Source organism: Microcaecilia unicolor, chromosome 6 (genome assembly GCF_901765095.1).
Source record: "Microcaecilia unicolor chromosome 6, aMicUni1.1, whole genome shotgun sequence".
NCBI classification, from domain to species: Eukaryota; Metazoa; Chordata; class Amphibia; order Gymnophiona; family Siphonopidae; genus Microcaecilia; species Microcaecilia unicolor.
This window is the reverse complement of record NC_044036.1, coordinates 133872499-133885651: the sequence shown is the minus strand read 5'-3', so window position 1 is coordinate 133885651 and position 13153 is coordinate 133872499. Positions and strand designations below refer to the sequence as shown.

Genomic DNA, 13153 nt, shown 5'->3' with positions numbered 1-13153 from the left:
AGTATCACCAAACCCATTTTCCAAATAAGTTGTTACAGGTTAGGACATCCCCTCCCCCCACTTCCCCAATAAACAAAGTCATAGGTAAGCCACTTGCACAGTTCAGAGAAAAACCTCACTTTGGGGACATTTCTCACCTTTCAGCTGGGCTGTCAGGCTCAATAAACCGAATGAGAGGTGGAGACGAAAGGGTTTCTGTGGCAAAGATTCCTCCTTGGAGCTGAAGCCCAAATCCATTTAAGGGATCTCCTCTCAGAGTCACCTCAGCAACCTCTGTATGAATTATCTGCCCCCCAGGGCCCACTGTGCTTGAAGCTAGGGATACTGTAACCAGGGGGGGGGGGGGGGGGGGGGGGAAGAAAAAGAAAGAGTGAACAGCCCCAGAAAGGATTTGTTTTATTCCTAGGTATAATGCACAGCCTTCACAATGTTTCAGAACCTTGACATTCAGACATTTTCCAAACAAGACACAATGCTCCACAAGCTTCCATAAAACTGGTTAATTACGAGACTGATATGGGATTTCCAGCTGCACAAAGTAGACCATCCAGTTAATTCAACAGCAACCTGTGTAAGTGAAGTTCAGTTAGTTAGTATGACCCACCAGCATTACCATACCACATTCTCAAGGTCTCCTCTTCTGATATCTTGGACCAAAACCCAAAGGCTTTCATCTATAAGGAGGGAAATGGTCATCTGACATGAAGAGGAGCAAGACCACATCCAGAGACCCGATCTCAGACCCTCAGATTCCAGTTATTGCTGTAGACCTACGAGGCTCTTGGGTCCAGACTTCTGAAACCATGATCATATTTCCCTAGCTACTGCTGCTTAAGAACACACCACATGCAGTGGAGGATGACGTTCAAGATCTCTCTTACATGTGCTCTTATGTTCCTTCCTCCTCTGCCGCCTTCTCATCAAGGTGGCCCGAGGACTCATGGGATGTGTGGTTCGAGGTAGCGTGTTTGAGTTCTGGCTGGGGAAGCCTGGTGCATTCAGTGAAGAGAAATTGGCAGACACCAGAGCTGCAAAGAAAAACAAAAACTTCTGTAGCACAGACCACTTATTGAGGCCTGCATTGGAACAACCTGACGCCGAGGGCTCCGTATGTGAAAATCATCAGCTACTCATCTAGAAAGACTACTCTTCCCTGGAACATAATGAGAATGAGAATGCCAGCACGGTACAGATGGTGGCAAAAAATACTTTTAAAAGAAGAGGAGAGCAATTTCGGATATCAACATCTGGAGTGACCTCACCTTCTACAGAGCCTTTATAAGTACTGCAAGAATGGAATTTTAACTAGGCTGGTGGCAGTTTTGAAGGACTGACAGCCCTAACCCAAGTCCCTCAAGAAAGCTTGTCTGAAACCTGCAGTGTCGGGTGTCTTGTTACGTTCCAGGGGAGAGCAGTCTTTCTATATAAGTAGCTGGTGATTTCACCCACGGAGCCCTCGGCGTCAGGTTGTTCCGACGCAGGGCTCATAAGATAAGTGACAATTTTTTGAATTTCAAATTATTACTTTGTATTGTGAAAGCTGGCTAATATGGTTTTTATAATTGCCTGATTAGTAGTCAGGGCACATTAAGCACAAAATAGCACATTGTTGCACTAATTCACTAAAAGAGAGAGCGACCCAATGAATGAAGTGCTATGTCACCCCACAGTGGTCTTAACAGACTACCATGTGGGTGTTTGAATCTCTGAGGGTGCTCCTCTTAACGCATTAATTTAATTAGTTTTGATTGTACGAGTACATTTTCTTGTCTTGTACCAATTCAGTGCAAAGCAGACGAGCGATGGAGAGCACACTGAATCCCTGTAGTGAGCACACTACTGCACAGCAGGGCAAGGGAAGGCTTAACACAGAAGACTTACATTTGCAATAGTCCTGGGTAGATGATGGGTTCCATGTGGGAGTCTTGCAGTTCCCTGGAGGATGTGTGTGGCAGTAATTTACACAGGGGTCCCAGCAATGGAGGTGGTCACTTTTCTGAACCTTGACTATCAGAAAGACAGAGGCATCGTTAATGACACTTAGAAAGTGGTTGTGGTCATGGACTGCACGCCAAGTACAACGATATTCAGTGAAATGTCATAAGCATCACTCTTAAGGCTAATTCTATTCAATGCTGTAGAAAGGTTAGGTGGTGGTAAATAACTTCCCCCAGCATGCCCTAAGGGTAGTTAATCCCCCCTACCCCATTGAATTATTAGTTTAATACTTGGGTAACGTATACTACTAATAAGGGCGGGATATTAAGCCAATTGAACCAGAAACCATCACCGACGCATTGTAACCAATCTCTGAACACACTGCTCTTTATCAACTAAGGGTGGGGGACAAGGAAACTGCTCTGACCCATGGTTAAGTCACAGCAAAAGAAGTTCTGCAGTTTGAAGAAAGTGACCATGGAGCCACAACAAACCCAACATGCTAGACACTGGAATTTCCAGGGCCATGTATAATGGGGGAAGACAGAGCAATGGAAGATGCTATGACATTGGAGAACAAAGCAGTTAATTGGAATCAACGCCCCCCCCCCCCCCCTACACACACCAACTTCTCTCTGTGACCCTTTGCAGGAATGTCTGCACGGTTCTCTAAGCTGACTTACACCATCATTGCTAAAATTTATTCTGTAGGGGAAAAAAAAACCTTAGTATAGTAGAAATACGGATCCAATTTCTCTCATATTTGGTCCTTTTGGACACAGTTTCTGAATTCTGTTGCATTCATAACTGCATTTTGAATACACAGGGGAAAAAAAGTCACCTGTGTTGCTTTGGGGGAAAATGCCTACAAAAGACAAGCCTACCCAAAATTCAAATTCAGGTCCACGAACTCTTGAATGCTCATCTCTAGGGTAAAGTGCACCTAAACGAGACACAGTGAGGCTGGCACGACAGTGGGTGACATTTAACATTAAGAAACCGAGCCAAGAAAGGTATTTATGTCATGACAGCCTGGCTTCCGTTGATCAGGGAGTATAAGGGAAGCTACTTCCTGTCAATCTTTATTTTGAAATTTTACGCATCCTATCAATGGTATCCACGTTTCATTACAGCGTTATTTAAATTGGGTGAATTTTGGCGCCAACTTTTCCAATACTATTTCAAATTGAACCTGTTGGTACGAGGCAATACTTTTTATTTCATTTTATTCAGAGACAACATTTTATGAGCTCCATTGTCTGTCAGTATATTCTGTGCAACCACTGATCGACCCCTGATGAAGGCTTTTTTAAAAGCCGAAACACGGACCGTGTAGGGTCCCTAATAAAGCTTTCCTGGAGCATCTCACCCCTTTTCTCGGATTGATCTCTTGAAGTTGTGTTTTTCCACCTTTTTCTTTTTTGTTGAACTTTTGTGGAAATTTCGAACCCTTTTTGTTTCTGAGGAGGAGAAAGAAAGCAATGCTCTTAGCATCCCTCATACCAGTACAGAGAGGGTTCAGAGTACAGCAAAAAGCACCAGGAGCCTTCAGAAATGGGACATAGCTCCATCCACTGCAAAAATTGATACTCCAATGCACTCGACAAGGGCCATGCCCCGGCGCACAGCTCCTGCATCAAAGGCCTGTATAGTGTGCAAGTCGAACTTCTCTAGTTCTATGGCGCCTGAAAATAAGTGACCTAATATCTATCGTAGCAAACACTGGAGTGCGCGCTACTGAGTTGGAGTAGAATGTAACAAACACAGGAGTGCACCTTGAATATTTGTTCATTTCTGGTTGCCGCATCTCAAAAAAGATTTTGTAGAAGTAGAAAAGGTACAGAAAAGGGTGACAAAAATGATAAATGGGATGGGACGACTTCCCTATGAGGAAAGGCTAAAGCAGCTAGGGCACTTCAGCTTGGAGAAAAGACGGCTGAGGGGAGATATGATAGAGGTCTATAAAATGAGTGGAGTTGAACGGGTAGATGTGAAGCGTCTGTTTAAGCTTTCCAAAAATACTAGGACTAGGGGGCATGCAATGAAGCTACAAAGTAGTAAATTTAAAACGAATCGGAGAAAATGTTTCTTCACTCAACGTGTAATTAAACTCTGGAATTCGTTCCCGGAGAATGTGGTAAAGGCGGTTAGCTTAGTGGAGTTAAAAAAAAAAAGGCTTGGAAGGCTTCCTAAAGGAAAAGTCCATAAACTATTATTAAATGGACTTGGGGAAAATCCACTATTTCTGGGATAAGCAGCATAAAATGTATTTTACTGTTTTGGGATCTTGTCAGGTATTTGTGACCTGGATTGGCCACTGTTGGAAACAGGATGCTGGGCTTGATGGACCTTTGGTCTGCCCCAGTATGGCAACACTTATGCTCTATATAGGCCCCTGACACGGGCACTGTGTTCAGGGGCACAGTCCGTGTCGGGTCTGCATTGGAGTATCGACTTTTGCAGTGGATGGAGCTGTGTCCCGTCTCTGAAGGCTCCTGGTGCTTTTTGCTATACTTTGCTCTTAGCATCCCTCATATACCAATCCAGGAAGAGTGAGACGACATGGCTTAGTTGTCTGGGAGGGGGTGTGTGGCAGACGAAGCTGTTGCAAGGATGTGCGCATAGAAGTACTAAAGAGTGCTCAAGCCCAGGAGTATCTACGCAATTATTATCTGTTAACATTAATTCTCAGCTCCCCACACACATCCCCCAGTCATCAACTCCCCCTTTCCCTTAAAGACACTTTCAATAACCAAGCCAAGATGACAAACAGGAGGTCAGGAGCTGCATCTACAAACAGCAGCAATGAAAACCGGGCAGGTTTTCATTTCCTGTTTGACCGGTGAAATTGAGACAGGGATGGGCAGAACAGTTAAGCAGAAATTTAATTAAATCCGATGACACAAGAGCCTGCTGTTACATTAATCACTTCCCGACTCAAGGTAGAGTCAGCTGATTAACAACCAGTTTCCCTGGGTTATGAGCATCTCTAAATCCTGAGGGGTGCATAAAAAAGTGCAGTGCGACACACATCTGCAAGTCTTTGTAGGCTGCAATACCTTCCAAAGGGTTAACCAAAAGATGCCATAAATACACGACCTTTGGGATGCTTCTTTCATACCTCTACCCCAAGAAAGGGTAAACTGCACATTGTTTCACAGGTGGCACATTTTCAAACGCCCCTGCAGCTGTGTCAAGAGTATGGGGAGGTGTTTTTGAGTAGAGTGAGTGAGACAGTTACATGAGACACCATCAACATCATCCATTGGACAAGTCAGCTGCCCACAGCAGCATTCATGTGTTTAGTAGGAGCCTTCATCTGGGGGGGGGGGGGGGGGGGGGGGGGGAGGAGGAGATGGAAGCTGAGCCTGGGGATATTTTGAGAACAGAAGTCTTACTGTATGAGAAAGCACCTATTTGTCTTTATAAAATACTGATGCAACATGCCTTGAATGTAGGCATGATCTCATTTCCACCAGTGCTCAAGCAATTGTGGGTAGGCCTGTACTTTACACACACTCACATATGTACGTGCTAAATCTGCCCACTCCACCCCTGTGCGGGCCTACCAGCAAAGTACAAAGCTATATGTCATGGCACTTACAAAATACCCACTGGTGTAAAAGTAGGAAGCCATTTTGTGTGTGTGGCGCCACACATGAATGGGAACGACTCTATAAAATTAACTTAATTTATGTTTTAATACAGTAACACATAATGGAATTGGAAAAGGTGCAGCGAAGGGTGACTAAAATGATAGCGGGGATGGGACGACTTCCCTATGAAGAAAGACTAAGGAGGCTAGGGCTTTTCAGCTTGGAGAAGAGACGGCTGAGGGGAGACATGATAGAGGTATATAAAATAATGAGTGGAGTGGAACAGGTGGATGTGAAGCGTCTGTTCACGCTTTCCAAAAATACTAGGACTAGGGGGCATGCGATGAAACTACAGTGTAGTAAATTTAAAACAAATCGGAGAAAAAATTTCACCCAACGCATAATTAAACTCTGGAATTCGTTGCTGGAGAACGTGGTGGAGGTGGTTAGCTTGGCAGAGTTTAAAAAGGGGTTTAGTCAGTTTCCTAAAGGACAAGTCCATAAACCGCCACTAAATGGGAAAAATCCATAATTCTAGGAATAACATGTATAGAATGTTTGTACGTTTGGGAAGCTTGCCAGGTGCCCTTGGCCAGGATTGGCCGCTGTCGTGGACAGGATGCTGGGCTCGATGGACCCTTGGTCTTTTCCCAGTATGGCATTACTTATGTACTTAACTTTGGACTGATGCTGCTCAGTCATGTACCTTTGGTAACTTGGTTCAGTATTCTGTGATGATCAAAGCTGCAGTTATTTAGGCCTCAATTTAATGTATTAGTAATGAAAAGGATTTTTTCCCCCAATACCAGTGGAAAATAGAAAGACCAAAAACTGTCCCAGTCTGCCCAGTTATTCTGGCCATCACTGCAAACACTTGTCCACCTATAGAATAAAAATCACTCCTTATACTCAGGTGTGGAGAAGCAAACAAAAATGAACAACACCCTTCCCCTAAATACAGTGCATTTTATCTAGCAAAAAAGGTGCCGGTACTCAAATGCTAGGCCACCCTTCAGGGGTGGGGTGATCACTGAAAGACCCAACCCACAATAGCCAGGGACCCTGCAACCAGTCACAGAATCTATGACAAGGAAGAATTGGTGTGTAGAGCCTGAGCTCTTTCATTAAAACTTACAATCCATGGGTCAATTTTAGCAGACAATGAAAAAGGTGCCGGTACTCAGTACCCCCAAGTACCCCCTCAAAAAAAGCCCTGCCTAAAGATCTTACCACTGAGCTTCATAATGATCAGAATTAGTGGTTACTGCCCCACCCATTCCTCACAGCCTTGTGGCATAGCCAGATGGCACCAACTCTGAGGAGTGTAAGTACTTCAAAGTCATTTTGAAACTAGAGGCATCAGTCCTTCCCCCCTCCACCCCCTTATCTCCATGCTGCTTCATGATGGCGATTTTGGTTTGGGACTTGCGATTAGCAACCCCCTCCCCAAAACACCGAGATATCATACTTCAAAGTAAACTACTCTGCAGACCTGATATGGTTAGACATATTTATAGTCCGCCAAAGCCATCAACGTAGTTCATAGCTGATTACAATTTAAGATACCAGATCAAGATTCTAGGATGTTACAATATAATCCAGGAGAAACAAATTCAAATACAATTGAGAGAGAGAGAGAGAGAGAGAGAGAGAGAGAGAGAGAGAGAGAGAGAGAGAGAGAACGAACTACCTACATTATCAAATATATGCCATACCATCATTGAGAATAAAGCAATACATTACTTCCTTAAGACATACTAACAAAATAACATTGTCTTTAACCCCTTTCATCAAAACTAGACCTGCACATTAATTCAATAGAGAGAGAAGACCATAAACTGCTTGGTATGCAAAGCGACAAGTGAACATTTTCTTTAAAATCACCTCATTAGGACTGGGAAAAGGCAGTGATTGAAATATATTATCACTAATATTACAGAACTGCCCTGCCATCGATCTACAGACGAGATCATGTAATTGGGAATCAAACTAAATATAAAAGTCAGGCATCCTAATTTAACAATACTCTGGCATCTATTGGAAGCCAGAGTAATTTAATAAAATAAGGTTCAATCCTGTCTGATTTCCTCAAAGAAAAGATCAACCTCACAGCCACATTTTGAATTGTTTGAATCCTTTGCAACTATTGTTTTGATAAACCTAGATAAACAATATTCCAATAGTTCAGCTTGCTTAAAATTAAACATTGGACCACAAACCAAACTGATCCTTCTGTAATATATTTCCGAATGCTTCTTTGCCTCCTCATAATACAAAAGGATTTTTCACAAGGAGAGTCGACTTGACTTTCTACGGATAACTTGTCATCTAGGATGACACTTAAGAGTTTACAGGTACGTTTCACCATCAATATTAAGGTTTAAAATCGATCGTGATTTGGTTTAGAACCCACCTACAGGGATTTCATTTTATCTCTATTTAACTTTAAAAAAATGATAGGTCATCCAATCTATAATTAATATATTGAATAGTACTGGTGATATAAGACTAAAAACCTCAGACCAAAAGAACACTTTTCTAGTTACTCCAAAGCCATCCAGAATTTCAGTAACACTCTATGGTCAACATAGGCTAGTATCGACCTGTATGGATCGCGTGAGGAAGTAGCTATTACAGAGTGGTTTGGAACATGAAAGACAACAGTCTAATGTTTTGGAGATGTTTCATAGGTCAGTTTGCAGTTGCAGGTAGAGGTAAGAGGTGGGAGGAGTGAGGGTGCCACAGTAAGTGTCATGTTCAAGGAGGAGATTGGACAGAAACCAGCAGGTACACTGACGTCAACAAAGGTCAGTAGATTAAGACTATATTTAGAAGCAGCGCTGGCTAGTGACACAGAGTCAAAGGCAAGAGAGAGCACTAGGCCCCTGTTTCACTGCCTTATGGAGAGGGAATGTTGCTTTAAGCTGCTGGTTTTTGACATGCAAGCCGCATTGAGCCTGCCATGAATGGGAAAGCGCGGGGTACAAATGAAAAAAAAAAAAAAAATCTAAGATATTGGAAAGCAACAGACCAAAGCAATTATGGGAACTGACGGTGTACTCTCCAAGGAGGGTGTTACAGTCATCAAAAAAACAAACAAAAAAAAACATCTGTTAATGGTTTCAGATAGGAAGAGATGGGGGAAAGAGAATGGAGAAAAAAAGACAGAGGGTTGTAGCGGGTGAGAGGTGGAATACGCTGCCAGATGGGCTCTGGGAAGATTTTAGATTATGACAGGGTCGTATAGGACTAAAACACCATTTGTAGCCACATAAGCCTGTAAATAAGGTGAACTGGGTATGAAGCTTTGTCGTGTGATGTTTATGTGCAATAATTTACATATTTTAACTGTTTTTTTGTTAAGATTTTATATGTCATTCTAGAATATTGTTTATACACCATCTTGAATACAGTTTTCCAAGATTAGATTATAAATATAAATTATTATATATATATATATATATATATATATATATATATATATATATATATATATAAATGTAGCTCATCACATGGTCAAGGGTTGGACCTCCTCTTTTTTTTCTATATGGACCCAATAGAAATGGTCAAATCTCTTGGCCTCTAACATCAGCATTATATGGAGTCTACAGTGTTTTTGATTTCTGTGTTTTACACACCCACTTTGCAAATTCACCTGATACAACTTATTGGTTGGTCAGTAAATGTCTTTCCTCCTCGTTATTATACAACCTGCTAAAGCCTTTCCATCAAAGACTTGAGAGCTCAGAGAACCACTTATCTTGATCTTCATGGAAGTTGAAGAAAGGGCCTATTTAAGACAAATGCTTAGCTGTGATCAAATAGGCTTCCACATGAATATGCATAAAAGCCTCGAGCCCCAAGATCTGCGTGAAACGCCCTGGCTCTCTTTTACTGTCCCTGGATGGACTCAGTGCTAATATCTCGGCACCAAATATGTGTCCGTCTGGAGGAACTTCCACACAGTTGCTCACCTGTGTCTGGGGCCTTCAGTGGCAGTCTGTTCTGGTGTGCAGAGAAGATCTCCAGTTTGACATTTTCGGAGATGTTGGCTAGGAGCTGAGTGGCTTCTAACAAGGAGCAATGCTCTATGCTGTTGTCATCAATGGACAAGATATGGTCTCCGGCGTGCAAAAGCCCACATCTGGAGGGTATAAAATCACAGACAGTTCAACAAAGTTTGGTGGTTTATATGTTATAAAGGGCTTGGAAACTTCTAATGTCAGAGCCAGGGGTGGGCAAACTTTCACTTGAGAACCATACTGGGAACTGTGACTGTTTTGGAAATCTGAGGAATGGTGGAGGGGGAAGGGTTGTATCTTTCTCAACTCTAACAGAGGTCCAAGATTGGGGGGGGGGGGGGGGGGGTGGAAAAAGAGGGCATATTTGCACCTAAATCCTGCAATAGGCCCCCTGGTTTGTTGGTTGCTCTTTCAATGACGACATTATTATCTATAATGTTGACCTTTGAGGATGTTCAAATATCAGCACATCAACAGGTAGACATTTTAGACCTTGAATATCATCACAACGAGATACTTTTGGCCCATCCTTGGCACAGTCTCCAAGCAACGTGACATAAGGTAACACATAGAAGACAGCAGATAAACACCAGCTGGCCCAAGAAATCAGGTTCTAGACACTGAAGCCACATACACAGCTTGGCCTTGGTTCAAACAATGCATATTCAAGCCCTCCTCAGACCCTTTTTAAACTATGTGCACATCCTGCAACTCAGCCTCACCCTCAGCTTAAGTAGGCAGAGGAACATAGCACAGCAAAGCCTGCCTGGAGGGTACTTGCAATAAAGCCTGTGCCACAAATACCCACTTAGGAGCCAGCATACGTATTTGGAAGGAAATGAATACCCCATAAATCTGTGGCAATATGGATACATCTATGTGCATGCAAGCATGACGATATAGACAAGAGCAGAGGATAATATCCACCACTAGCAGCAAAACAGCCTCTGCAACAACTTGAAATACCCACAAGCTTTTCCCACAGTAGAACCGGGCAGCCTGGTCACAGAGATGCCCTTTACACCCCATATGAATCAACCTACTCCAAACCCTTGTTCTGCATGCCGGAGGTAGATAATCATGGGCAGTTACAGAGTCCTCAGTGATCATACATGTGGGCACATTCCTACCTGTCTATCACACTAGCAGGCTTGACCTTTTCAATGATGATGACCTGTTTACTCCTATGCGTGCCCGTGGTCAGCGAGATCCCTAGCGTAGAGCCTGGAGTCTTGGTTAGCTCCACTATCAGATTGCCCGAGGCATTGGTCACCGCATCTAAAAGAAAGGGGAAAGAGCATCACTTCAAAACAGAAACATGGAAATGGGGCGAGATTTAGCATTGATTTAGATAGTGCTCATGACCAGAGCTATTCCTTCATAGGGTTGCAATAATCCTAAAACAGAGCTCCTTAACTCAAGTCTTTCTTCAAATTCTTGTAATATTTACTTTCAAAGAGCAATCCTGCTGCATAACTCACTACAGGCAAGAGACAGAGCTAAGAAACCTTACGAAGAAAAATTAATTCACTCATATTGCGACAGAGCATGTGTTTGTTCAGCACTTCTAAAACTAATGCCTTGAATTGTTTCCTTTAAAAATTGCTCCCTTAAAAAAAAAAAAATAGAGACTGCAGGTTACTTATAGGCACAGCGTATACAACCTCTAAACTCTTCCCTTCAAGTTAGAGAGCACCAGAGACTGAGCATGTGGCTCCCGCTCTCTTGCAGATAGTACAAAATTATAAACATACCCAGGTACCCTTTGTTGAAAACGATGTCCTTACACACCAAAAATATAGTAGATTTATAACCCCAATTGAAAGTATTTATGTTTCAACATTTTTTATTGATGACAAGTCAAAGAAAACACTTTCCACAGTCTGAATATGCAGAACTCAAATATAAAAAAAAATGTACTCAGGAGAGTCAAATTGCTACAATCTGTCATCAAACTTTTAACATTTTATCCCCCACCCCACCCCCTCTATTTTTCTATTTAAACAATTTTTATTGATGATCAAACATTTGGAACAGATTTATGAAAGGCAAATATTCTGTTATCATTGTGACACATCATGTGCATTTATGTACATCTTAACTGTATCATCAAATTTTACTACATTTACTCCCCTCCAATTGAAAGTATTTAAAAAAATGCACAGAGGGGAATCATTCACTGATCTGTTTTTTTTTTTTTTTGGAGGGGGGAGGATTTAGGCAGCAGGCAGGAAAATGCAAGTGATTTTAGGAAGACAGGACCTCCCTTCAGGTCTCAGACACCTAGGCAACGTGGACTTTCAGATATATGCACAAGAATGCAGATGGTGAAAGACATGGAAAAAAAAAGTTCTCCCCGTTTCACGCTTGGCCATCTGCTGTTTATTTCTGCCTTTGGTTTGACACTGTCTGCTCCAACAATCTTGCTTGCTTGTTCTTTCTAGGCACAGGAACATTTCAAACATTTGCTCAATTTGCTAATATTAGATCAAGAATTTATTTTGAATAGCTAAAAAAAGGTACACCACTACCTCAAATACCTGTTTTCCGAAGCATTTCACTAAAACAAATGTGCAACCACCAAACACCTTTTGCTGCAGGAAGGATGATGTGTGTTTGTTCTCCTGTGGGGTAGCAATTTTCCTTTTAAAAACTGCATCACAGCTGCCTCTCCTCACCCCTACCTGTCCTGCAGCGGAGGCCCAAATTCCATAGTACATGTCTTAATTATTCAAGTCTGTAAGGAATAAAAAAGGTCCATGGCCCCCAAATCTGATTGTCTGAAATTATGATGTTCTGAATATGTCCCAGCCTGTTAATCCCAAGCATATGCCAACATGAGAAACATTTGCAATGGGAAAGTTCCCCCAAATAGTCCACTCAAAGCCTCCATGATGAAATGAGCTATATTTTATTTAAAAATAAAATAAAATAAGTGCACTTTAGGAAAATCACCCATGAGACAAAGATGTTTCTGTGTCCTGAGCCCACCTCAATCAGCTTTCACTAAAGTGGGGTCGGAACAAGTCAGCAACACAACAAAATTAGCAAGCAATGATTAACACAGGCTGTTAGATCCAAATTAATTTAAGAAAACATAGGACACGGAGGGCAAATTGAGTGTTTGCTCAGATGAAGCCAATCAATTTTCATTTACTGGCTCTGGCTGAGTGGCTGAATCTGTGCCTTGGAGGGGTTTCAATGTGTTCTCTTAACAAGTGAAATCAAGTACATATTTTAATTAGCTGAGGAATTTCATTAAACTAAAAAAAGTGTGTGCATACACACACAGGATAACCTTCCAGCCCATACATCCCATCCAGGGGGGGGTTGTCAAGATACCCCATAGCCCAAGAGACATGAGCCCAGTCCCAAGGATCCCCTGCAATTCCTGTCTTGAGGGCAGAAAATGAAAATAACCCTAATCAATAAATTATCCACATACTCAAACTACTTTAATTTGGCTGGGAATATGATGGACACCACTCACTGGTGCTAAAGCTGCAAAACGTTGCTTTATTAGGAGGACTAAGTAGTTACACAAAATGTCCCCTAACTCTATAAATTTGGGTGGAGAACTTTGTAACCTGTGTAAAA

General features: G+C 42.2%; 1 protein-coding gene across 5 annotated transcripts in view; it reads right to left on the bottom strand.

The window, feature by feature from the left end:
* GRIP2 (glutamate receptor interacting protein 2) overlaps positions 1-13153 on the bottom strand; it is a 347283-nt gene that overhangs the window by 44086 nt on the left and 290044 nt on the right. For all 5 annotated transcript variants that reach the window (XM_030206004.1, XM_030206005.1, XM_030206008.1 and 2 more), the window contains exons 8-12: positions 10687-10834; positions 9509-9678; positions 1882-2007; positions 882-1028; positions 138-324 (exon numbers count right to left, since the gene is read on the bottom strand). In XM_030206004.1, coding sequence (XP_030061864.1) covers positions 138-324; positions 882-1028; positions 1882-2007; positions 9509-9678; positions 10687-10834 — 778 coding nt within the window. The remainder of the gene's footprint in view (positions 1-137; positions 325-881; positions 1029-1881; positions 2008-9508; positions 9679-10686; positions 10835-13153) is intronic.